Here is a 22,243-nt window from a genome sequence, read left to right as displayed (position 1 = left end):
TGTGGTCTAAAGGACAGTTTATTGGAAACAAAGGTCACAGGTGCTGGGGAGGAATGAGGGGGAACAACTCTCACATAAAAGCACACAGAATGGACCCCAAGTTAAAGACAAACAGCAGTGGAAGATGCTATGTCTCACACATGTACAAACCGCTGACCCTCATTATTTACATCCAAACCTTACAAAATAGCATTTCAAGTCAGCATTTTAAGCCAGTGTTGTTAGTTTTTGTTACAAAACATTAAAGCTACAAACTTCACATTTTTAAATTGTACATCAGCAACAGCATTTAAGATTTTTTTTTCCCCCTCCAAGTTGGTCTGAGTGCAGGCTGGTGGAAGAGACTTTCCCCTAAACCCAAAGAACATGGATTGCAAAAATGATGCATGTAATTCTAATAAAATTACAAACACAGTGCTCAAAAGAAGGGTGAGGGTGATGGGTATGGCTTGGGCAGGAACAACTTCTCCAAAACTGCAATCTTTAGAGGCCGCACGGTACGCTGGGAAGGACGGTGGAGTGAGAACTGGACTCTGTTACACTCTGCTGGCATGACCTTGAGGAATAGGCACTATCGGAGCCCCTTCCTGGTCCATAAAGGGAAGAGATGCTGGTATCTCTCAGAGCTACCAGGTTTTGGTAGAAAGGGGGCTGGCTGTTCAGACTGTCCATTTCTTCTTCGGGGAAGCTTGGTGAATTTATTAGCATGAAGCTGCTCACAATATTCTGCTATTGGTCTCTGAGCGTCTGCAGGATCTGCAGTGACGCCATCTCTTTCATTCCTGACATTACGGGGGGGGGGGGCACTGAGTGTTAAGTGGCAATCTACATTTTTGGCGTCTGCCACATGCTACTCTACAGTGTCAATGACTCAATGCCTGAGGCTTCAGATTGCCACTCCTATCTACCCTCTAGCCCAACAACCTTCTCACTCCCAGCCACTCTGATTCTCGCCCAGTTAACTGGGGCTGAAGAAACAACATGAGAAAAATTAAAAATGGAAATGTGCTCCAAATTTACGAATGGGGGCATAACTAAAACATTTTCAGAGACTATGAGGTTCTGTTTGTTTTCTTTAAAAGAGAAGTTAAGTGTGGGTCATGGCTTCTTGGAAGCAGAGAGCTGAGTCACAAATGTTCAAGCTCAAAGGACACAAGATGTGATCCCTGGGAGTTGGTCCTCAAGGGAAAGATGACTTGCTCCCTGCCTGTCACTGGACAAGGCATACACCTTGCCAGGAAATTCCGTTGATCCAGAACGCTCTCTCCTACTGGACCACTGAGCAGCTGACTGCTGGACCAAGCTGCACGGTGCAGACATGCTTGAAACCAAATAAACTCCAGATCTAGGTTCACAGCTGCAGAACAGTCACAAATAGACCAGAACTATTTGCCTGTGCTTGGATCTTGCTTCAGAACAGAGTTGAGGCTTTCTCCTTCTGTCTGGCCCAGCCCAAAGCACTTTTCTTCGAGGGAAAGAGCTCCAACGCTGGGCTGTTAGGTAGCACAAACATTATGCATGCCTGGTGCTCTGGGTTCTTAAAAGCTTACTTGATTGGGGAAATTAACTATTAATTCAGCTGGTTTTTAACCTAGAAAAACATCGCTTAGACTTGGCCTTGTTAAGAAGCCATGGCCACTTCGGTCTAAGCATGGAGGACTTTCCTGTTTTTGTGACTACCCTCACAGAATGATGTCATGCATCCAGATGCAGTGTCGTGGGAAAGGAATCTTTCAAACTCAGTTTCATCAGAAGAGAAGTAACTTAATGAGCCCACAGGTTTACTATGAAACTTGCAGTGCACCTGGCTCAGTGTGTGAAACTTGCTCCCCAGGGAATGCTAGCTGCCATTTACCATTCCAGCAAGATCCTCAAAGTGTCCTCTAATTCTCTCTGCCACGTAGTTCCTTTGCTAGCCAAGTCTTGCAGACCAGCTGCCTCTTGCATTTTTAAAGCTTGCTTTAACTGCAAAGAACAGAATCTGGTCACAGAGGAGAATATCCCCTTCCTTTTATCGACTCTCAGGTTAGGGAACAAAAGCAATTATGGGGTTGGATTTCAGTGTCCTCGGGTGCAACCCAATCGTGGCTCCCATCAGAGAGAAGAGACTAGAAGAAAATAAAAGGGCAACTGTTTTCCCAGTTTCTTTGGACTGCAGTTTTGAGGCAAAGGTGCAGGGCACAAGTCCATAACTGTCTACCCTGCTTCAGGCCTTGCAGGAGTGCCCCTCCCCCGTCTGTATCTGGAGACAATGCAAGGAACCCATTGGTGTGCTGAGAATGGGCACCATGGCTCCTCTGGGGAGACTTTCCACAGCGTCTCCAGTACCAAGGAGGCGAGACAAAGCAGGAGAGCCTGGGACATCATGATGAGCGCAGGTAGTTTCATTCTCTTGTTGAAGAGGCTCTTGGTTCAGTGGCCCCAGAGAGGAGTCCTGAGTTCCAATCCCTGCTTTTACTCTAACTCCATTTGTGACATTGGCAATGTCACCTCTCCCCTCACTTTCCCACTCACACAACACAGGTCAGACGCACCCACTGCTATGGTCCCTTCAAGCTCTGGCATTCTGGGTCCAGCTAAGCCTCCTATGAACAAGTCTCAGACCCTTGCCAGACCCTCCACAGTGAATGAAGAAATAAAACAACACATAAATTGAATGTGGACCACAAAAGCAATGCCCTTTACCCTGTATATAAGAAATGCAGAGCAACATGTGATTTTTCACACTAACAGTGAGATCTTCAAAAACCTTCTCTTTTCTCTGGACTGCTCTCAGCCCTATTTGCTGGATAGTTCTTGGTAGGCCTGTCCTTTCACCAGATTGTGTCCCCTCTTAAGGCACTAAGCAGTATCTGGGATGTGACTTTAGGCCGCTGGGAAAGTGGGGAATGGATGAAAGGCATTGAAACAGCAAAGGCTAATTTGCAAAGAGGGTGCCAGGCTTCTCCTAGGACTCGAGCAATCTCAAGTTCTCCGGGCCTTTCCCTGGCATCACCAATAGCTTCGGAGGCCAGTGAGGACCATGAGGCTCATCACTGCTGTGGCACAACCATCGCAAGACTAATTTTTCCATGCAGCCCTGCAATGGATGAGGTTGACTCCTGGGATTCAGTGACCACCTAAAGTGCCTTCCAGTGTCCTCTGCTCTCTTGCTCCACAGTACCATAATCTCACAGGAAAGAGGTGAAGTGTTTGAAACTGTACCTGTACAGAGATGCCACCACACAGAGTGGGGAATCTATTTATAATTTATATATATATATGCATATTTATATTTTTTTTAAAAAGTCTTCCAGAGAGAGCAACCAAAAACTATTACAAGAAGGAAAGCAAAAAGAGGCAATGTAAAATTTTCCCAGCTATCACTCAACTAGGAGTCTCTGTTTCTGAGGTCTAAAATTCTGAGTTAAAAGCGCCAATACAAACCCTTCAAGACACATCCTGCCCATGTAAATACACCAGATGGCACAACTGTCAAGGTAGCCCTTCCCACTGGCGCACATTCCTGAGTTCACAAAGGTGCTGTGGAGAAATGACAGAGCAGAAGTGCTGGCTAACAGACGTGAGACTAGCGACCCAGAAGCCGCCTGGGCTGGTGTTGTCAGAAGTTCTGTTGCCTCCTCTTCTTGGCTTCAATAGCATCCAGGATTGGCTGCCTCTTGGACCGGTACTTCTGCCGGATCTCTTCCATTTCCTGTTCCATCATGGGGTCAAGGGCCAAGAGCCTCTTCTGAAGGTCCTCCACAGTCCAACTCTTAAGCTAGAAGAGAAATGAGGAGTACTGTCACCACAATGTCTGTGCTGAGAAGCTGAACCTCCTCCAGTATCCAGAAGAAAGATAGGCCGGAGGAGGATACCACAGACAAAGAGTCAAGGGAGTAACACTCAGGAGTGACAACTAATTCCAATGATCACAGGCCAGAGCTGTTGAGACCATGCCTCCCTGAAAAACTCTGAAGAACTAATTGTTTTGATTTAATGTGTGTCTTGAACAAGAAGTAAAGTACACATTCATTACATATAGTAACTTACTATATGGCTGCTTCCTACTTCCTATCCAATCTATGAGAGAAGCAGAGACAATGCCCATGCCTTTCTCTAAAACCTACCCTGGAAGCCACTATTGAGTGAAGATGTGCCAAGTGAGCCCCTCCCCCCACACCCCCAGTGTCATGCACAATTCTCACTAACATTCGCTAGAGAGAAAGCAAAGTCAAGCATTTTCTGTGGGTCATCTACATGTGGTTCCTGGACATATGGACACAAATTTTAGCTGAAGAAGCCCTGAAACTTCCAAAATTTATATTAAAAACAGAAAGAAAAGGATTGATATATAAATTAATGATGATGGCTAGAGCTTACACGCCGAGCTCTATGAAACAGACAGACTGATTATAATCTTCATAAGAAAGGATAGGAGTGTTTTGTTATCCCCATGCTGCAGGATGGATAAGCCCAGCACTTGGGGGAATGCAGCTGTAAGCCCAGCACTTGGGAGGCACAGGCAGAAGATTACTGAGAGCTGGAGACCAGGCTAGTACACACAGCCAGTTCCAGATTAGCCAAGACTACATAACACTACCTGTCTTAAAACACAGAAAAGAAAAGCAATTTACCAGTCTCCCTAAGCTGCTAGTATCTATAGAAAGGGCCAGTGAAGGTTCATCAGGATTTCTGTAAGAATTAAATGAAATCTGCTGCCCTAAGTGTGACTTGTCACTGTTTTTACACAAGGGCAGTCCAGGCTGGCAGAGGAGTAAGTGAATGCCGGCATTATCCACACTGGGTGGTAAGATTCGCTCCATTTCTCCTAAGAAGTACAGTATTCTAGAACTCAAAGGCTCACCCAGTCTCACAAGGGCTCTGTTGTGCCCACATTTATAAACCTCTCATATCCCTGAGCCAGCGCCTCCTGAGGCCTCCACAGGAACACATTACAGAGGGTGGGTGAAGGAGCCCCTTTCTGCCCACCTTCCTCAGGAGGTAGGGTGTGAATGACTATTACAGTGGCCTCCTTAGAAAGGGTTTAGTGTGACCTGTCACCACAGGAACTTTCTTTGGCTGGTCTCGGAAGTATTTCGAGAAGTGAGAAAAGCCCACCAGTTTAAGACGAAAGGCTCTTTGTAATGGGAGAATGGAAAGACTTTAAAGTATGGGGAAATGCTGGAAAGTTGCGCTGAAAAACTGTCTTGTTTTCCAGGCTGTGGTTTCATACCACCTTGGAGGCTGATGTTTTTGGCTCAGGGACACCCCGAAGACTGATGCTTGCCTAGTCGTTAGTATTTTCAATTCCTTCTCCAAAAGAAAACACCCCAAATCCAATATTGAATGTTACTGGTAACTAAGAACTGAATCCAATCTGTAGACCACTATCTGTACTGGCTGTGTAACCCTGAAGAAGCAACTTCTGGCTTGAACCTTAGTCTCCTCTGACAATAGACAGTTCTAGTCTCTCCCCCAAATGGGCTTTAAGGAGACTAGGGAGATCATGGGTGCCATGAATGTGGCCCTCTTAGCGCAGAACTTCCTACAGTGCATGTCTGACAAACAGTGAGCCCTGATTCAAGAACTGCCGGTAATCACAGCTGTTATTACTGACATCCCAGGATAGTCTAATAATCTTCCAAAAGCAAGGTGTTTGTCAAGCAGAATAACACAAGTGAAAGAAAAAAAAAAAAACCCTTTCTTACTCATCTGTGCTAACAATACTTTCCACAAAGTCCACTAACTCACAGTTAATATTTATAAAATATTCACTATTATGAGGACACATAAGACACTTAAATGAAACCAAGGACATAGCAGAAGCCACTACCCTGGTGAAATTTATGTTCTAGTGAGGCAAGACAAGTATCACCAATGTCGTAAGTCGGTGAGTATCATCATATCAATGAAGCTGCGTGCTCTGCTAACATCCAAGAGGGAAAAGAAAGGAAGCTAGGGCCTGGGAAGGCAGAGTGAGATGGAAACTAAGAGAACTGCACTGACATCCTGACTTGCTCTGCGGCACAGATGAGCCTCTTCTCCCCTGAAGGTCTCTATCTCCACATAGTTCTCAGACATCCTCACCAGTTCGCTCGAGGCATCTCCATGGACGCCTGCATCAGAATCTCCTGAGTACCAGTCCAGAGCTACTTTAACAGACTCCACAGGAAATCCGGCATCTTACAAAAAACTGCTCAAGTATCTCTCATCTATCCCCAAAGTGGTAAGCATAACTCTACATCTGCCCTTCTAGTTATCTGCTAGAGAAAACTGCTGCTTGGTCTAAAGCTTCTTTGACGTTCCTAATTTCTCAGCCACTCTGCCATCTTTAATTCTAACCTGGGGGAACAGGCACTCTGGTTCTAACCCAGCCACCTACAGTCTAATCATGGTTGCCCATAGTCCTCTGGGGCTTATGCTATGCCTCCCTTAGTAGGACACAAACAGCAGGGCATGGCTGAGGATTTGAGCACATCATCCAGATATAGATTTTTCTGACAAACAAGCTCAGACAATGGTTTTATGGCGCCAGGTGTAGCATTTCACCTTCCTGGTCCTTGGTGACATAAGTAAATTTCAAATGGATATCATGCAATAAAATATCTGGTTCTGCGGTTTTGCTACAACCAGCATCCAAAGGATCAGGTTCTCAAACCAGCAGCAATATGGTAAGTCTGAACAGTTTTCCCCCAGGCAGGAGGAACTCAACATGAATAGGCCCTCTAGGGTTCACATATGCTCTCTGTGCTCTAGGGTTCTCCCACTCATGTCTGTAGCACAGAACCCACCTCTGGACCCCAGGGACATGATAAAGGATAGATCTGGTCCTACTGGCTATCTTAGTCCCTGGTATCTCACAGGAACTTGCAGCTTGCGCCAAAAAGAAAGCTCTAGAGAGTCCCACTCTACCTTCCCGCCCACCTCAGGAATGTACTGCCATCCCCTCAGCTCAAACTCACCCTGCTCTTGCTTTCTCTCACCACCCTCCTGCCCACATGCAAGCTTCAGCAGCTTTATGGAGCTCATCTCTGACATGCTGGTAGGACTCAAACCCATCAGTGTCTTCTGTTTCTGCCTTCAGTCCCCTAGGCCAACCCACAGCACAAACCAGAGTAAACCGGGTCTTACTGCCCCCACAAAGGCCTCTCCTCCCACTCCAGTCTCACTCCTTACAGCCCACCAGTTGTTTGGTCTACAGAGAAGTCACTTGGGAGTCCTCCAGCGGTCATACTTCTGCAGCTTCCAGGACCGAGAGCAGTCCTTTTGTCACAGTGGCTTGTGTCAGTTCATCTATAGCCTTCCAGTTTCCACTCAGATGTCCACTCCTCAGCCATCACAAAACTTTTCTGAGCAGACTATCCAGAGGGGCTATAGCCACCATTTTATCTTATTTTATTTTAACATCACAGTTCAATGAACTTGAATCAGAGGGGAAATGTAAATGATTAAATGATTAGATTAATTTTATAATGAGTCTATTGAAGCACATAAAACTTAAGTCGTTCAGTCACTTTTGTCAGGACAATGGCATAATTTCGTAAATTCCTATCTTCTGTTTCATTTCCTTGCTAACTCTGGAGTAATTTAATTTCATGACCAGGCAAAGGCAGTAGCTGTGTTCTCCCTTAAGTAAAGACGTCTGCTCATAAAAAGCACATCTGGTTATTTTTACTTATTTTATTTGTTTTTCCTTCTAGGATGTAAGTTCTAAGAGGGAATGAAATGACCTCGTCTATCTTATCTGCTAAGCCTTAACTGGCTGAAGGGATGAATGAACCAATGATTCTTCATTTCTGTTGATGGCTTCCAATGATGAAGTCATCAGTCTTGGGATCTAGAACGTGTCAACAGCTCCACCAGCCAGTCCTTCACCGTGTGAGCCTTTGTGCACCGGCAGGGGCCAAACCGCAACATTCTCAAAGATAAAACTCAACTCAATGAACTTTTCTGCTGCAAGTCTACAGTCCCAGGTCAGCATGGGTAAAGGGTATGACTGATATAGTGTTTTCCCTCAAGCAAAAAGCAACTTCTATTATAGCAATATTCCTTGGAGAGAAAATGAAATAATCAAAATATTAAAAGTGTGACCCTCTGGACAAGACTAAATCAATGGCCACCTCACAGCCACAGGCTCATTACTGAAGGTGAGAACAGACCACACACAAACAGGCTCTTGTTCTAAAAAAGCTCTCATTTTGGATGGAGAACACAGGGTTACTCTCTTGGTCAAGGGCGTTCAGAATTTCTGGGGTTACCTGGAGGCCCATCAACGTGTCAGTCCTGGGTCAACAGGAAAGACGAGGCAGGCAGCACTGCTTCTGTGGCTGCACCACCCCCACTGCAGTCTACCGAGGACCCCAACTTCACGCCATTGCCTTTCTCTTCCAGTGGTGCACGCTGTCTGCTCAAGGACCACTTCAACAGCCTAAGTACGGTGTTGTTTCTCTTAACAACTGCCCTCTGGAGGTGATTAGAGTTGTTTTCAGCCTAAAGTTCAGTCTTTAAGCAAGATACACTGTTACCTTATTACTGACTCTATGCTTGTGCACATAAAAATATACTAATTATGTCAGTACCTGCCATGTACTGAGCACTGTATATTATCTGCACTGTTTCACTTAACCTGTCTTTAAGGTAGGTACTATGATTGTTCTCCTTTTACTGGAAGAGGTCAATGCAGGGAACTGACACCTCTGTCCCAAGGATACCTGCACTCACCTGCATGTACCCCCCACACACACGTATTTTTAAATTTAATCTTAAAAAATAAAAGAGTGGATAAGTTGTGCACAATACAAATTACTGAAAGAAAGCAAGAGTTCTGAAAATGAGGCAATGAAAAGTGTTACAAAGATCAGAAGTTATGAACTTAACCAACATTAAATATGTCACATGGCCCTCACATTAAAAGTGCTGCTACTGGTGCTGTTGTGTGACTTTAGATGAGTTATTTCACCTCATCTATAAAACTGTGTGCTTGGTGCTTTGCTGGCTTTCTTCTTGTGGAAATAGGAAGTACCTACTACTATGAGAATGTGATGAATGAAGTGCACTGACTAGAGACGAAACATTTAATCTAATTAATTAATTTAAACATTTAATCTAAACATTTAAATCTAATCAACCAACTTTACTGGCAGCTTTACTAGGTCAGGAACACTGTTGGGCAAGATGAATAGAGAGCAAAATATCCACTGGAGGAGTGACTATTAGGGACAAGGGCAGTGGTTCTGAGCTCTGTCCTTGGTAGCTCCACAGCAATGGGCAGGTCATCTAGTGCATGCCTCAGAAGGTACTAGCATGTGTTCCCACAGTATACACACTAACACCTGGAACACGCCAGGACAAGTGCCCAGGAAGAAGCTATTGTCTTGAACTCCTTGAGGAAAGGAGGAAGCAGACTATATAAATAGTGGCTGCAACTGTCTTAACCACTCACAGGCATCTCTAGTGAACCCTAATGGGTCTGGCTTACTTCCTCTGGGCAAGACTACAGTGAAAGCCTCAGACTCCAGTAGGAGGAGAAACACAGAACTGATTTCCTCTCACAGCACCCTCAGCAGTTCTCCCTACAATGCTCGGATGTGCACAGCGTGTCACTGTCAGATGCGCCATTTGGCTCCAATCCACAAACAGCTGGTGCTTCATCACAATAAAGAATTTACAAGAATCACAGACAGTAGCCTGCCTGGCATCAACGAGGACAGAGTAAACTAAACACCTAAGAACGTACAGCAGAGCTTCACCCTGCCTTCACAGTAAGCCCCACGGTGGGCGAGCAGGTACCCGCAGCCAAGGCACGGGGTTGACGTCTGCATTAAGTTCTTTACTTCCAGAAACTCTCACCTTGATAGTACATTGGGCAAACAGCACCAAGAGATATGCATTCCATACACACCATGCCTGAGCACTAGCAGGTCTCCAGATGCAGAATCCTCACTGAGTGGACACATTAGGCTCAACCTGAGCCAAAAACTAAAGACAAAAACCCACATTTTGGAATTCAGTGAAATGGCAGGAACCTTAATAAAAGCTAGAGTCAGATGAAAGTAACCAATGTGCCACCCACACCTTCAACACACACCAGCCACTGGACACCCAGACAAAGTGCGTCAGAGATGCGTCCATCTCTACGCACACTGCTCTGTCTGGGAGCAGGGACTGTGTCCCTGATAAGATGACATTCCCAAGTAATCAGCTAAAGGCAGAAGCTGAGAAGCCAAGGAGTGACTCACAACACATCAACTCCAACAGAACTTGCTCCTTAAATGAAACTTGGAAGAGTTTTAGTGACGTTTTTCCTGATTCAAGCAATAGTCAGAAAACCATGTTCCCAATGGGCCCTTTAAAATCTGCCTAGTGCTATGTGCGGTGGCCTGTGCTCATAGTTCTAATACTTGGTAGGCCAAGGCAGAAGAGTCTAGAAGTGGAGGCCAGCTTGGGCTACACAGCAAGACTATCATAAGTGTGTATTGGGGGCGGGGGGAGTATAGTAGCACACATATATAACCCCAGCACTTAGGAAGCAGAGGCAGGAGGATTGGGAGTTTGAGGTCAGTCTGACCTTAACAGTGAGATCTTATCTCAAAGAAAATATATAAATAAAAATGACTAAAGAAATGAAGAGATTTGGGGACTTCTCAGATCTGTGAAAACACTAACCTCGGCACCTCCATACTTGTGCTAATTTTGCCCTCGGCATTGGAGAATGTCCATCCAGTCTTCCAGCCCTGGCTTCAGCTTCTCTCTGGCTCCTAATACCTTTCTTTGCTAATTTGAGAACCACCTGGGACCTAACATATTCCCAAGCCAGTAGGAAGGAAAGAGTTCTTAATGAAAATTTAAATAAGAAATAGAGCCTTATACTTTAAACCTCTACTTGAAAATGACACTGATGTCTTATTGGATTATCTCAAACACTAGGAAGACACTACACTGTTCAGAGGTTTTAAAAGTATGTATGTATATATAATCAATAAATACATAAACCTAAGAAGACAATGTAAGTTCATTAAATAACATTATATCAATTGTTCAAAACTGACCCATGCATTCTAAAATCAAAAGGAACAGCTCCTCCAGGGTTCTGATTATAATAAAACTACAGGGGAAAATGGGCAAAAAAAAAAATTCACTTGAACTGGGGCTTATCTCTGGTGGAGAACTTGTTTACCATTTATAATACTCTGGGTTTGACTCCTAGCACCACAAAGAAAAGATTCACTCTGGTCTATTTGGTAGCGCTGCTCTTTAAGACAATCTATTTTAAGAGTAGCTCTACAGTGATACATAAATATCACACTTAAGAAGGTCAAACTGTAAGAGGAAAACCTTCAGAAGTTAATGAACACACTAAACCCCCTAGAGTAACTGTAAATGCCTAAAGGGTGGAGGGCAAGAACAGTGCAGGATCAGATGCTCTTGACATTTGAAAACACTAAAGGGAGACACTGAGATTAACGTCATTCTTATAGCGACATTAATCTTTCAGAAGACAGAAGACCTAAAACACCAAGTGCACCAAGCTGCTGTTTTAATGCAGCTTAATAATTTAAGAAAAGGGTTGGCTAATCACATAAAACCCCTGCAAGCTGTGGCTTCTGGGCACTTTCCTGAGCTGGAAATTTCCAAGAGAGTAGGAAGGTCAGGCTGTTTCTTCTTTCTTCTTGTCAGATAAAAGAAGCCAAAGCATCCCACATAACATCTGACTGTTAGCATGCAAACAGAGGCTGTGCTACAGTGGTGCACACCAATAATCCTAAGTACTTGGGAGCCTTTGACCTACAATCTGTCCTGCCTATGTGATGGGAGGAGTGAAGAGGGGAAAGGTGTTCTGGAGATTGTGGGAGTGGCCAACCAATGACTGGTCCAGTCTCAGACCCATCCCACAAGAGTGAACCCACCCCTGACACTGCCTGGACTCAGAAGCTGGATAGTCCAGAAACCTAGAATAGAACCAAACACGACTAGAGGGGGGAAATGTCAACGTAATAATGTCTAATGATATTCTGCTATACTTATAGATTAGTGACTACCCCAATTGTCATCACAGAGCCTCCATCTAGTAACTAATGGAAACAGATGCAGAGACCCACAGCTAAGGATTGGGCTGACCTCGGGAAATCCTGCTGAAGACAGGGAGGAAGGATTGATTGAACAAACGAGAGAGAGAGAGAGAGAGAGAGAGAGAGAGAGAGAGAGAGAGAGAGAGAGAGAGAGAGAGAGAGAGAGAGAGAGAGAGAGAGAGAGAGAGAGAGAGAGAGAGAGAGAGAGAGAGAGAGATGAGAGAGAATGACATCACAAGGGAACCCACAGAAACTATTAACCTGGACTCATAGGAGCTCACTGAGTCTCGACCGACAGCCAGGGAGCCAGCATGGGACTGACCTAGGCCCACTACATATGTGTGACAGTTGTATAGCTTGGTCTGCTTGGACTCCTGGCAGTGGGAGCGGGTACTGTCCCTAATGCTTTGGCTGGCTTTTGGGAGCCTATTACTCATGCTGAGTTGACTTATCCAGCCTTAGATACAAGGGGAGAAACATAGTCCTACCTCAACTTGCTATGCCATGCCTTGTTGACACCCATGGAGGAGGCCTGCCCCTTTCTGAACAGAGACAGAGGAGGAGTGGCTTGGGGGGTGGCAAAGAGGAAGGGGAGGAAACTGCAGTCAGGATGTAAAATAAATGAATAAATTTAATTAATTAAAAAACAAAAAAGAAAGTGCAACTCTATTGTCTACTACATTCTTTCTGCAGTGCCAGGCCTGAGTAAAGAGCCTCATCTTTCAATGGCAAGGGTTCTACCCTTGAGATGAAAGCCCAAAACTGATGCCAATGCATTTAAAGACTTAAAACCAAAATTTCAAGGGGACAAGACCCAGCTTTACCTAGAATGAAATAAGATTGAGGACTAAAAAGTCTAACAGCAATGACAAAGCAGGATGAGCTAAACTTAAAACCATCCTGTGGTGGCTTGAAAGAAAATGGCCCCCAAAGGGAGTGGCACTATTAGGAGGTGTGGCCTTGATGGAAAAAAGTGCCACTGTGGGGGCAGACTATGAGTTCTCCTATGCTCAAGCTACTCTCAGTGATACTGTTGTCTGCAAAATGTAGGGCTCAGTTGCTTCTCCAGCACATCTGCCTACATGTGGCTATGTCCCACCATGACAAAGAACTGAACCTTTGAAACTATAAGCCGCCACCCCAATTAGATGTTTTCCTTATAAGAGTTGTTGTGAGTTGTTGTGGCCGGGCGTGGTGGAGCACGCCTTTAATCCCAGCACTCGGGAGGCAGAGGCAGGGGGATCTCTGTGAGTTCGAGGCTGGGCTGGACCGACAGCCTCCAAAACAATACAGAGAAACCCTGTCTCGTAAAACAAAACAAAAAGAGTTGTTATGGGCATGGTGTTTCTTCACAGGAATAGAAATCCTAACTATGAGAGTTGAGGACACCTAAACAGAGACAACCACTGCATTTCTGAGCAAGGTGTTTTCTCTGTAAACTGAAAAAAGTTAATGCCCTAACTTCCAGTGCTGATGATATGGCTAACCACTGACTATGAGAGGAGTCCAGAGATGTCATATACCCCAGCTCTTGTCATGATGCTAATGCTGTGATTCTTAGCAAATCAAATAAAATGAACCCCAGAGCAGACCTACAGACAGAAACACACACACAAGAGAAACCATCTAAAGAACAAGCAGAACCCCTATCAGCATTGATCTAACAAGGAGGCAAGAATCTAGCTACATGGTTATTTTTTGTTCTTAAAGACAGGATCTTATTAGGTAGCTCAGGCTGACCTCCAACTTTCAGCACCCCTCTTTCCTCAGTCTCCCAAAGTGTCAGGATCACAGCAGAGCAGCAACTGGCTTTTTAAGATCTAACTGTCATTACAGCTGGCCATGTATTAATGCTTCAGCACACACATTCATTTCATTCCATCATCACTAGGTCTTACAACTAAATTGTTAGTCTGACTCTACAGATAAGGAATCTGAGGTGTGAAGAATTGCATAATTAATCCTATCTTCTGAGGTTACAGCCAGCAAGCATCAACAAAGACTACTAAAATAGAGTTGGTTTCTGAGTCGAAAGTCTGTATTTTTCATGAAATAATCACCTCATATCTCCTGAACTTTCATCCTCATCATCTCAGACCCAGAGCCAACAACACACATGTTCTGAGTAGCACTGAAATATAAGAACACACATGAGCTGCCTGCCTACCTCTGTAACAAAGACCTAGCATATGGCTGCCAAATTCTGCCCAAGCCAAGTTACAGCAAAGCTAAGTGGCTACAGCATAGAAAATCCAGGTAACATCCAGTAACCTGAGAATTTGTGAAGAACAATCAAAATTGTATGGGTGGAAGTTCCCTGAGGAAGAATTTTAGTTGAAAACTTAAAATGTATTATCTTCATAGCTGAGCTACGATACAGCCTATCTATCCCACAGCTTGGGGGATTCTCCCTTCTCTCAGAAATGACCAGAAGTGGTCAGGAAAGCACTGCATGACACCTGCCTCTGAGACAGCCAGGACTCCAACCTTTAGACCCCCTCACTCTTGAAGGGCTGTCACTCCTGACTAACAGGGATGGGACAACACTGAAAGGGGCAATGGGTTCTAAGAAGGCATTCCCATGACTATCAGCTGTGCTTCCTGTGAGGCCACAGAGAACAGGGAAGTGGCCTTCAGAAGGCCTTAGAAGGCCAGGCCCATGGTTCCAAGATACTTGTTTGCAGTTCTTAGCATCCATCTCTGAGCCAGTATGGACTCAGATATCTAGCTGACTGTGTTTGAGATTAAAGTTATCCTCTAACGCCAGAATGGGAGAGCAGAAGCATGAACTTTAAAAAAGAAAGAAGCCAGGCAGTCAAGGATCAGGCAGTCTCAGACCCCAGCAGAGCAAATGGAAACAGCACCAAGCAGGCAGCATCAATGCTGTTTTTGGGGGGCTTTCTGTTTAGTGTGTTTTAATTTTGTTGTGTGTGCATTAAGTGACCCCTGAGGTCACAAACCACAGTATTTAAGTCCTGTTTTCAGTGCCATCTCAGGAACTGTTAAAAAACCAGCTGGGATCTGATATTGTGGTCACAGCAGAATCAGGCGGCTGTGGGTTGAGACAAAGACAACATTCATTGGCTGTGGGGTTTCTCAGAAAGCATATCTACACAGCAGCTCTCTCTGGCAAGCCTGACACACATGCCTTTTTCAGATTGCTATTTTTGGCAGGGTTTCTGAAAGTGAAAAGCATAAGATCTCATTATATTCCAAAGCACAAATGAGTTCAGTCTCAACATACTTTAAAAGTGGCTGTACAGAAAAAACAAGAACTGTTGAAACAAAAACAGTGTATCCTGTCAGAGACCATTTAGAAGAGTCTCCCCACCAGAAACTTCTCAGCATGATCACCCCCAGTGAGGACCCATTAACATGCAACCAGTGTTTACTCTGGCTAGCTCCTGGGCACTCACATGGCACCATCGGGCCAGTGACCTAAATATGGCTCAGTCTCCATTCAGCTTTCTTCTAGCCCAGGAGTGTGGGGAAAAGAACCCTCACCTGAAAAGGATTAACAAGTAAACAGTGCAAAAAGCTTGAGAGCACAGAGTTTCAGTGGTTGATATCCTGGGTACTTCACATTCCTAACTGGGGGGAGGAGGAGCCCCACCAATAAAAGCAAGCACAAAAACCCAAATCTTAAACCTCTCTCTTGTGGGCTACAAAAATTCCTGGCTCAATAAATTGGAATGAGCTACACTAATCAAAAAAAGCCCCAAATACTAAATGCCAAATAAAGGAGACTGATTAAGTCAATCAAAATAATATAATGTGATGGCTATTATATGACCATAAACAAGTATTTTAAGCCAGGAATGGTGGTACCTACCTATATTTCCAATATAAGGGAAGTTGATGCAGGAGAATCATGAATTTGAGATCTGCCTAGGCTACTGCTAGACTTTATCTCAAAAAAAATATTTTTAGAAAGATAGTTCTAGAGGCCTGGACATTGGCTCAACAGTCAAGAGCATGTACTATTCTTCCAGAGGACCTTAATTCAATTCCCAGCACCCACACCACATGGCTCACAGTTGCCTGGAACTCCAGTTCCAGGGAGAGCCAACACCTCTGGTCTCTGTTGGCTCCTACACTCATGTGCACATACATAATTTAAAAGTCTGTGAAAGATGGTTCTGTAAGTGCTTTTTATTATACAATAAAATACGTTATGTTAAATGAAGAAATAAAAACTACAAGCAGAAAGACTTCAGTTGTATTAAGATTACAATCATAAAAATCCAGAAGAAAATACCTCAAGATAAAAACTGTAATTATTGCTGGGGTTGGGGGTGACAAATAACAAGCGGCATCTTTAAGTTTTTCTTCCATCTCTAAACTTTCTGAAATGGGCATAAAACGTTCTTTTTACAGTTGGAGTGGAGGCAGCATAATATCCTAGCAGATCAAAGCAACACTAAAAACCAAGAAAGAAAATAACATTTACCAAATGATTACTACAGGTCAAGGACATCTGCATATTTTGTACACATTACATCAGGTGGTACTCACAAGCTCCATGAGAAAAGTGTAATTTTTAAAAAGGAGTGTGTGTGTGTGTGTGTGTGTGTGTGTGTGTGTGTGTGTGTGTGTGTGTGTGTGTGTGTGTGTGTGTGTGTGTGCATGCATGCGCTGGAGCCACAGAGGCCAAAAGAAGGCAACAGACCCCGGGGAGTTAGAGTCACAGGCAGTTCTGAGCTGCCTGAAGTGAGTGTTGGGAATCACAACCCGGGTCTTCTGGAGGAGCATCAAGGGCCCTTAACCGATGAGCCATCTCTCCAGCCTCAAGAAGTGTGATCTTTATCCATGATAGACAGATAAGGAAATCGAGACTGGTGATGTAACTGGTGATGAAGATGGCTGCAAGGGCTAACGGGAAGACTCCAGTGGCTTTAACTACTGTGTGTACTAACCTTAGGCCACAGCGACAGAACTTACCTCCTTCACTGGTAAACCTTATTTTAAATGGTGCTATAATAGTCAGGTGACTCTTAGCTACAAAGGACAAATCTGCAAAGGTCCCAGAGCAGTGGGTCTCAACTTCCCTAATGCTGTGACCCTTTAATACAGTTCCTCATGCTGTGGTGAACCCCAATCACAAAATTATTTCATTGCTACTTCATAACATAATGTTGTTACTGTTGTGAATCGTAAAATAAATATCTGATATGTAAGCCCCAAAGGCGCTGCAACCCCGAGGTTGAAAACTGCTGTCCTAGTTACTCAGGGAAGTTATCAGACTGGAACTAAACACACTTCTAACTGAACAACAAACAGGGGCAGGTATCTGAAACCACACCAACACAACAAACTCAACCACAGCAAATACCATTATAGAAGAGAAAACTAGAAATGACTATCATGGGTTTAAATCCCAGGTATCTATTCATTGAAATGCCAAGGAAACAAACAGACATTTAAACATACAGTTGTTAGCACCAGGACTTGGAGAGACCACACCCTAGGCGCCTTCCAAACAGCCTGGAACATAAGACAGCCCACTGCTGATAAGTAGACTAGTTTAAGAAGAAAATTAAAAGCACAACAACCAAAGCCAAATCATGCACCAGCCAAGGAGGCTGTCTTACTTTTTTTTCAGTTCAGCACCTTTTGGTCAGAAATAATCAATTTTGCTTGGCAAAAGGCATCAAGACATAGAAGAAACACTTTGTATCAAGTTCTGTAGAATCAGCCTATTTGAGATGCATTAAAGTCAACACCAAAATCAATATGGTGTTTCACAGTTCCTTTCTGGAGGCTTTTAAAAACAGAGGAAACTAACCTCCAAGTCCCAAGTAAGAACCTTCTATCTGTAGAAAGAAGTCACTTTTACATACAGATGCTGCCATGAGCTGATACCTCTAAATTAACCACACATTTTGAAAATCCTTGGCTGTCAGCAAAAGAAGCTAAGAGAAATATAAAGCTGGGTGACTATCTTACTCTTTACACCAAGACAAATTCTAAACAGATTACATATTTAAAAAAAGGAAACTAAGCCGGGCGGTGGTGGCCCACGCCTTTAATCCCAGCACTCGGGAGGCAGAGGCAGGCGGATCTCTGTGAGTTCGAGGCCGGGCTGGACCGACAGCCTCCAAAACAATACAGAGAAACCCTGTCTCGGAAAACCAAAAAAAAAAACCAAACAAACAAACAAACAAACAAAAAACAAAAAAAAAACAAGGAAACTAAAAAAACAAAGCAGGGGTTAGTAATATTTTTATAGCCTTAGAATATGAAAATATTTTCTAAATGAGATGACATTGCATAAACAACAGAAGGAAGTTAATAAGTCAAAATATATAAATTTAAAGTATCTGAATAGTTAAGATATTACATATAAATAAAGTTTTTAAAACCGCAAAGAGGGTTGGAGAGCTAGCTCAGTGGATAAGGCAGTTACCACACAGCATGGGGACCAGAGTAGCAGCAGTTACCTATAATCAAGCACTCCAGAGGCACAGATTGTGCATCACTGGGGCAAGCTGTGCATCACTGGGGCAAGAGAGACTAGCCAGGCTGAGTTCAGCAGGAGATCCCACCTCAACAGAGCAGTGAGCAATCAAGGAGGCAAACATAGTTTGCTAGCTTTATCTCCCATACACATATGTGAACACACATGCAAAACACACACACAAACTAAAAAACCTGAGACAGTATCTTTGTCACATATGCTAAAGGGTTTGTATCTTATTTGACACACAATTCTTTAAAAAAAAAAAAAGTCAGTAAGATCAGAATTCCAGAGAAAATTAGGTTAAGTAACAAACTGTCAATTCCCTCACAAAAATAACAGGGGGAATAGACTGTCATAACTCCTAATTTATACTTTGACTCAATAATTCCAACTGCAGGAGTTAATGCTGAGGGCTTACCATGCAACAAGGTTCCCTGAAACAGTGTTTACTACTATTAAAAGTTCAGGGAAGCCGGGCGTTGGTGGCGCACGCCTTTAATCCCAGCACGCGGGAGGCAGAGGCAGGCGGATCTCTGTGAGTTCGAGACCAGCCTGGCCTACAAAGTGAGTTCCAGGACAGCCTCCAAAGCCACAGAGAAACCCTGTCTCGAAAAACCAAAAAAAAAAAAAAAAAAAAGTTCAGGGAAACCTAAGGAAGAAGGGGAGAAGAATTGTAGGAGCCAGAGGGTCAAGGACGCCAGGAGAACAAGGCCCACAGAATCAACTAAGCAGGGCTCATAGGGGCTCACAGAGACTGAAGCAACAATCACAGAGCCTACATGGGTCTAAGCTAGGTCCTCTGCATCTAAGTTATGATTGTGTGGCTTGGTGTTTTTGTGAGTGGGGGTATCTCTGATGCTTTTGCCTGCTCTTGGGTTTTCCTCCTACTGGATTGCCTTGCCCAGCCCTGATATAAGGGTTTGTACCTAGTCTTATTTTTTCTTATTGTGCTTGGTTGATATCCCTGGGAAGCCTGCTTTTTTCTGAAGGGAAATGGAGGAGGGGTGAATCCTGGGGACAGGGGAGATGGGAGGGAGAACTGGAAGCAGTGGAGGGAGGGAAAACTGTGGTCAGGACGTATGGTATGAGAGAATAAATAAATAAACAAATAAATAAATATTAAAATCTAGACAACACCAACTTGTTCATAATGTGGAGCTTCATTAAATCATGGGTCACAAGCAGGAATGTTTTCAGCACTCTAGCACACTCTGGACAAGTGTGGCAGCCTTATAGGAATACGTTCAACACTCAGGAATAAGAGATATATAGGAGGTGTGTTTGTGGTATACCAGAGCTCATTTTAGTAATCCAAGTTACACACATCCCATGTGCCATGGGCCAAACTACCTCTCCCTTCCCAAGTCCCATACACCTGAGTGAGGCTGTCATCCAAAGCTGCCACCTGCTCTGTACAAGCCATGGGGAATCCTTTCCTCTGGGTGCTGAATGCTCATCTATTCTATGACCCCATAAGAGGTCACTGACATGACATCACAGACCCTCAGGACTGGACCAGAAAGCCAGAAATCAGGGAATGGGGAGTAGGCTGGGCTATCCTGCTTGATTTTCGTTTTTCCATAGAAAAAACCCGTGAGACAGGAGGAAAGGTAGTGAGACTGGAAAAGGGTAGACTCCCATGTCTCACGTAGCTTCCACATAAATCAATATAAAACTCACACACTGACCATGAACGCGGCAAGCACTACCTCATCTAAACACACAGTTCCCTTGTTAAACATTCCTTCAGCAATAAACTCTGGGCACCTGGTTTCCTCATTAACCAGGCTGGCTCAAGAAAGGCTGCCACAGATAGTGTGACAGGTTGTGTATGGTATTTTTACTGCAAGATCTTAATTCATTCCAGGGACTATTTTAAATTAATCCTAGAATGGCTGCAGTTTATAATTACAGCCTCAGCAGCTCTTCCAAAAGTGGAAAATCTTCACTGGATTTGGAATGGAACACTGCTCCACAATGTGTGAAAACAGCCTTTTGCTTGCTACTGCATCTGGGGAGAGCACTTGGGAGGGGCAGCAAAATTCTCAACTGTACTCATTTAAAACACCACTCCCATAAGATATTTTAAACTCAAACTACACACAGCCATGTGTGAAGGCTATAAAAGCCTACAATAGTTTTTGCCTCGATTTTTCTAAGTAAAGAGCAAATGGGAGAGTGAGTGCGATGGGTCTGAAAGAGGACATTAGTATGCTCGTTCTCAGTAACTGGCGACCTCGGGATAGCAGGCTGTACAGAGCTTAAGCACAAACAGAGCAGCTCTGTGTCTCTGTCCTGCCCCACCCCACCATGCCATTGGGATTAAGACTGCTTTGAAAAAGAGTATCAGGGTGAGAACTGTCCAGGTTTCATAGCTTTCAGGGGAAGCATAGCAGGGAAGCATGCTGGCCAGAAAACCACCACCAGATTGCCAGTGTGTCAATCCACATGATTGAGACTTACACTCAGGAGGATGAATGCCAGAAGTCAGCTGTGTGAGGTATTGAATAAGTGCTTCAAGGCAAGTCTGAACAGCCACAGGGGCTCCAACAAGATGGGAAAGGAGTGCTAGAGACTCCTTCAACCTCCCTCTGGGGATAGTTCGCCTGATTTAACTCTTCTGCGATTCTGCTGGATCACTCATCTTCCCCGCCTTAAGTATTAAATACGTACATGAAATTTACTAAATGCTCACTCTGCTGAGGACTTTAAAAGCATTTTTAAATTTAATATTGTCAATAACCCTGAGGCAAATGCAGTCAGACATTTGTTTCATGTTGAGCATCTGGCCACAGTTACAGAGCTCACGAGGGGAATGCTCTTGCTCAGTTATCGGGACATTGGTGTTCACTATATTCTTCCCACGCCCAGAAGAAACCTATGAACTCTAAGCATCGTTCACACGCCATCTCTAGTTCTTTCGGGCTCATACAGCTGCTATGAAAATATATAGCAGCTCCATTTAAGATGAGCAAGAGCAAGAGGACTTGAGAGTACTTGGAGAACTTCTGAAACTAGAAAGGCTACTGTCAGACCTGAACCTGGATCCCTAACCCACTGTTCTCTTTATACATAACCCTGAATCGTAAAAGCAAACCACATATTATTAACAGAACAGAACATCAGGCACTTTCTAAATGCTTAATAAAATCATACAATTTGGATCTAGGTGATTCCTAACATTGCAGTTCCAATCAATGTGCTCTACTAAGGGTTTGCTATAAAAGATAACACAAAAACCTAGGTTCCTTCCACATCTGCCATATTTATACTCTAATTAACAAAGTCCTTTAAACACAAGTGAAAAGCTATTACAAAATGAAAATCTCAATCAAATACACAGTTCTGCAAAGAATGCATAAATGGGCTGAAATGACAGGATTAAATAACATTCTGAATATCCATGTACTGTGGCTCTTTGCCAAATGTTGGGCATGTCAGAGAAAGAAATACACAGCACCTGAATCAAACAAAGGTTCAGCAGCAGCAGCATACATGTACATTTTTCAGGCAGAACAGTATGTTATCTGAAGGATAATAACAGTTCCACATCAGAAAGTTGAAAGTCTAAGCTCATCACTTACTAATCACATGTTCTGTATGGGCCACACACACCACCTAGTGTTTCCAAGCCTTGTTACCAAATGAGCAAGGATAAGATCTATCTTGAGAAGAGCGTGTGAGGGGCATACATACAATATGCACCTTGATGACTGCTATTTTTATCCCAAAC

The 22,243-nt window shown here is 43.9% G+C and overlaps 1 protein-coding gene across 2 annotated transcripts in view; it reads right to left on the bottom strand.

The window, feature by feature from the left end:
• Window positions 1-22,243, bottom strand: part of Stk4 (serine/threonine kinase 4) — an 88,206-nt gene continuing 65,963 nt past the window's right edge. For both annotated transcript variants that reach the window (XM_040732699.1, XM_040732700.1), the window contains one exon: window positions 1-3,760. In XM_040732699.1, the coding sequence (XP_040588633.1) occupies window positions 3,602-3,760 (159 nt within the window). In that variant the 3' untranslated portion in view covers window positions 1-3,601. The remainder of the gene's footprint in view (window positions 3,761-22,243) is intronic.

This window comes from Mesocricetus auratus, unplaced genomic scaffold, assembly GCF_017639785.1.
Source record: "Mesocricetus auratus isolate SY011 unplaced genomic scaffold, BCM_Maur_2.0 Super-Scaffold_100028, whole genome shotgun sequence".
Lineage (NCBI taxonomy): Eukaryota > Metazoa > Chordata > Mammalia > Rodentia > Cricetidae > Mesocricetus > Mesocricetus auratus.
This window is presented reverse-complemented; position numbering and strand designations above follow the sequence as displayed.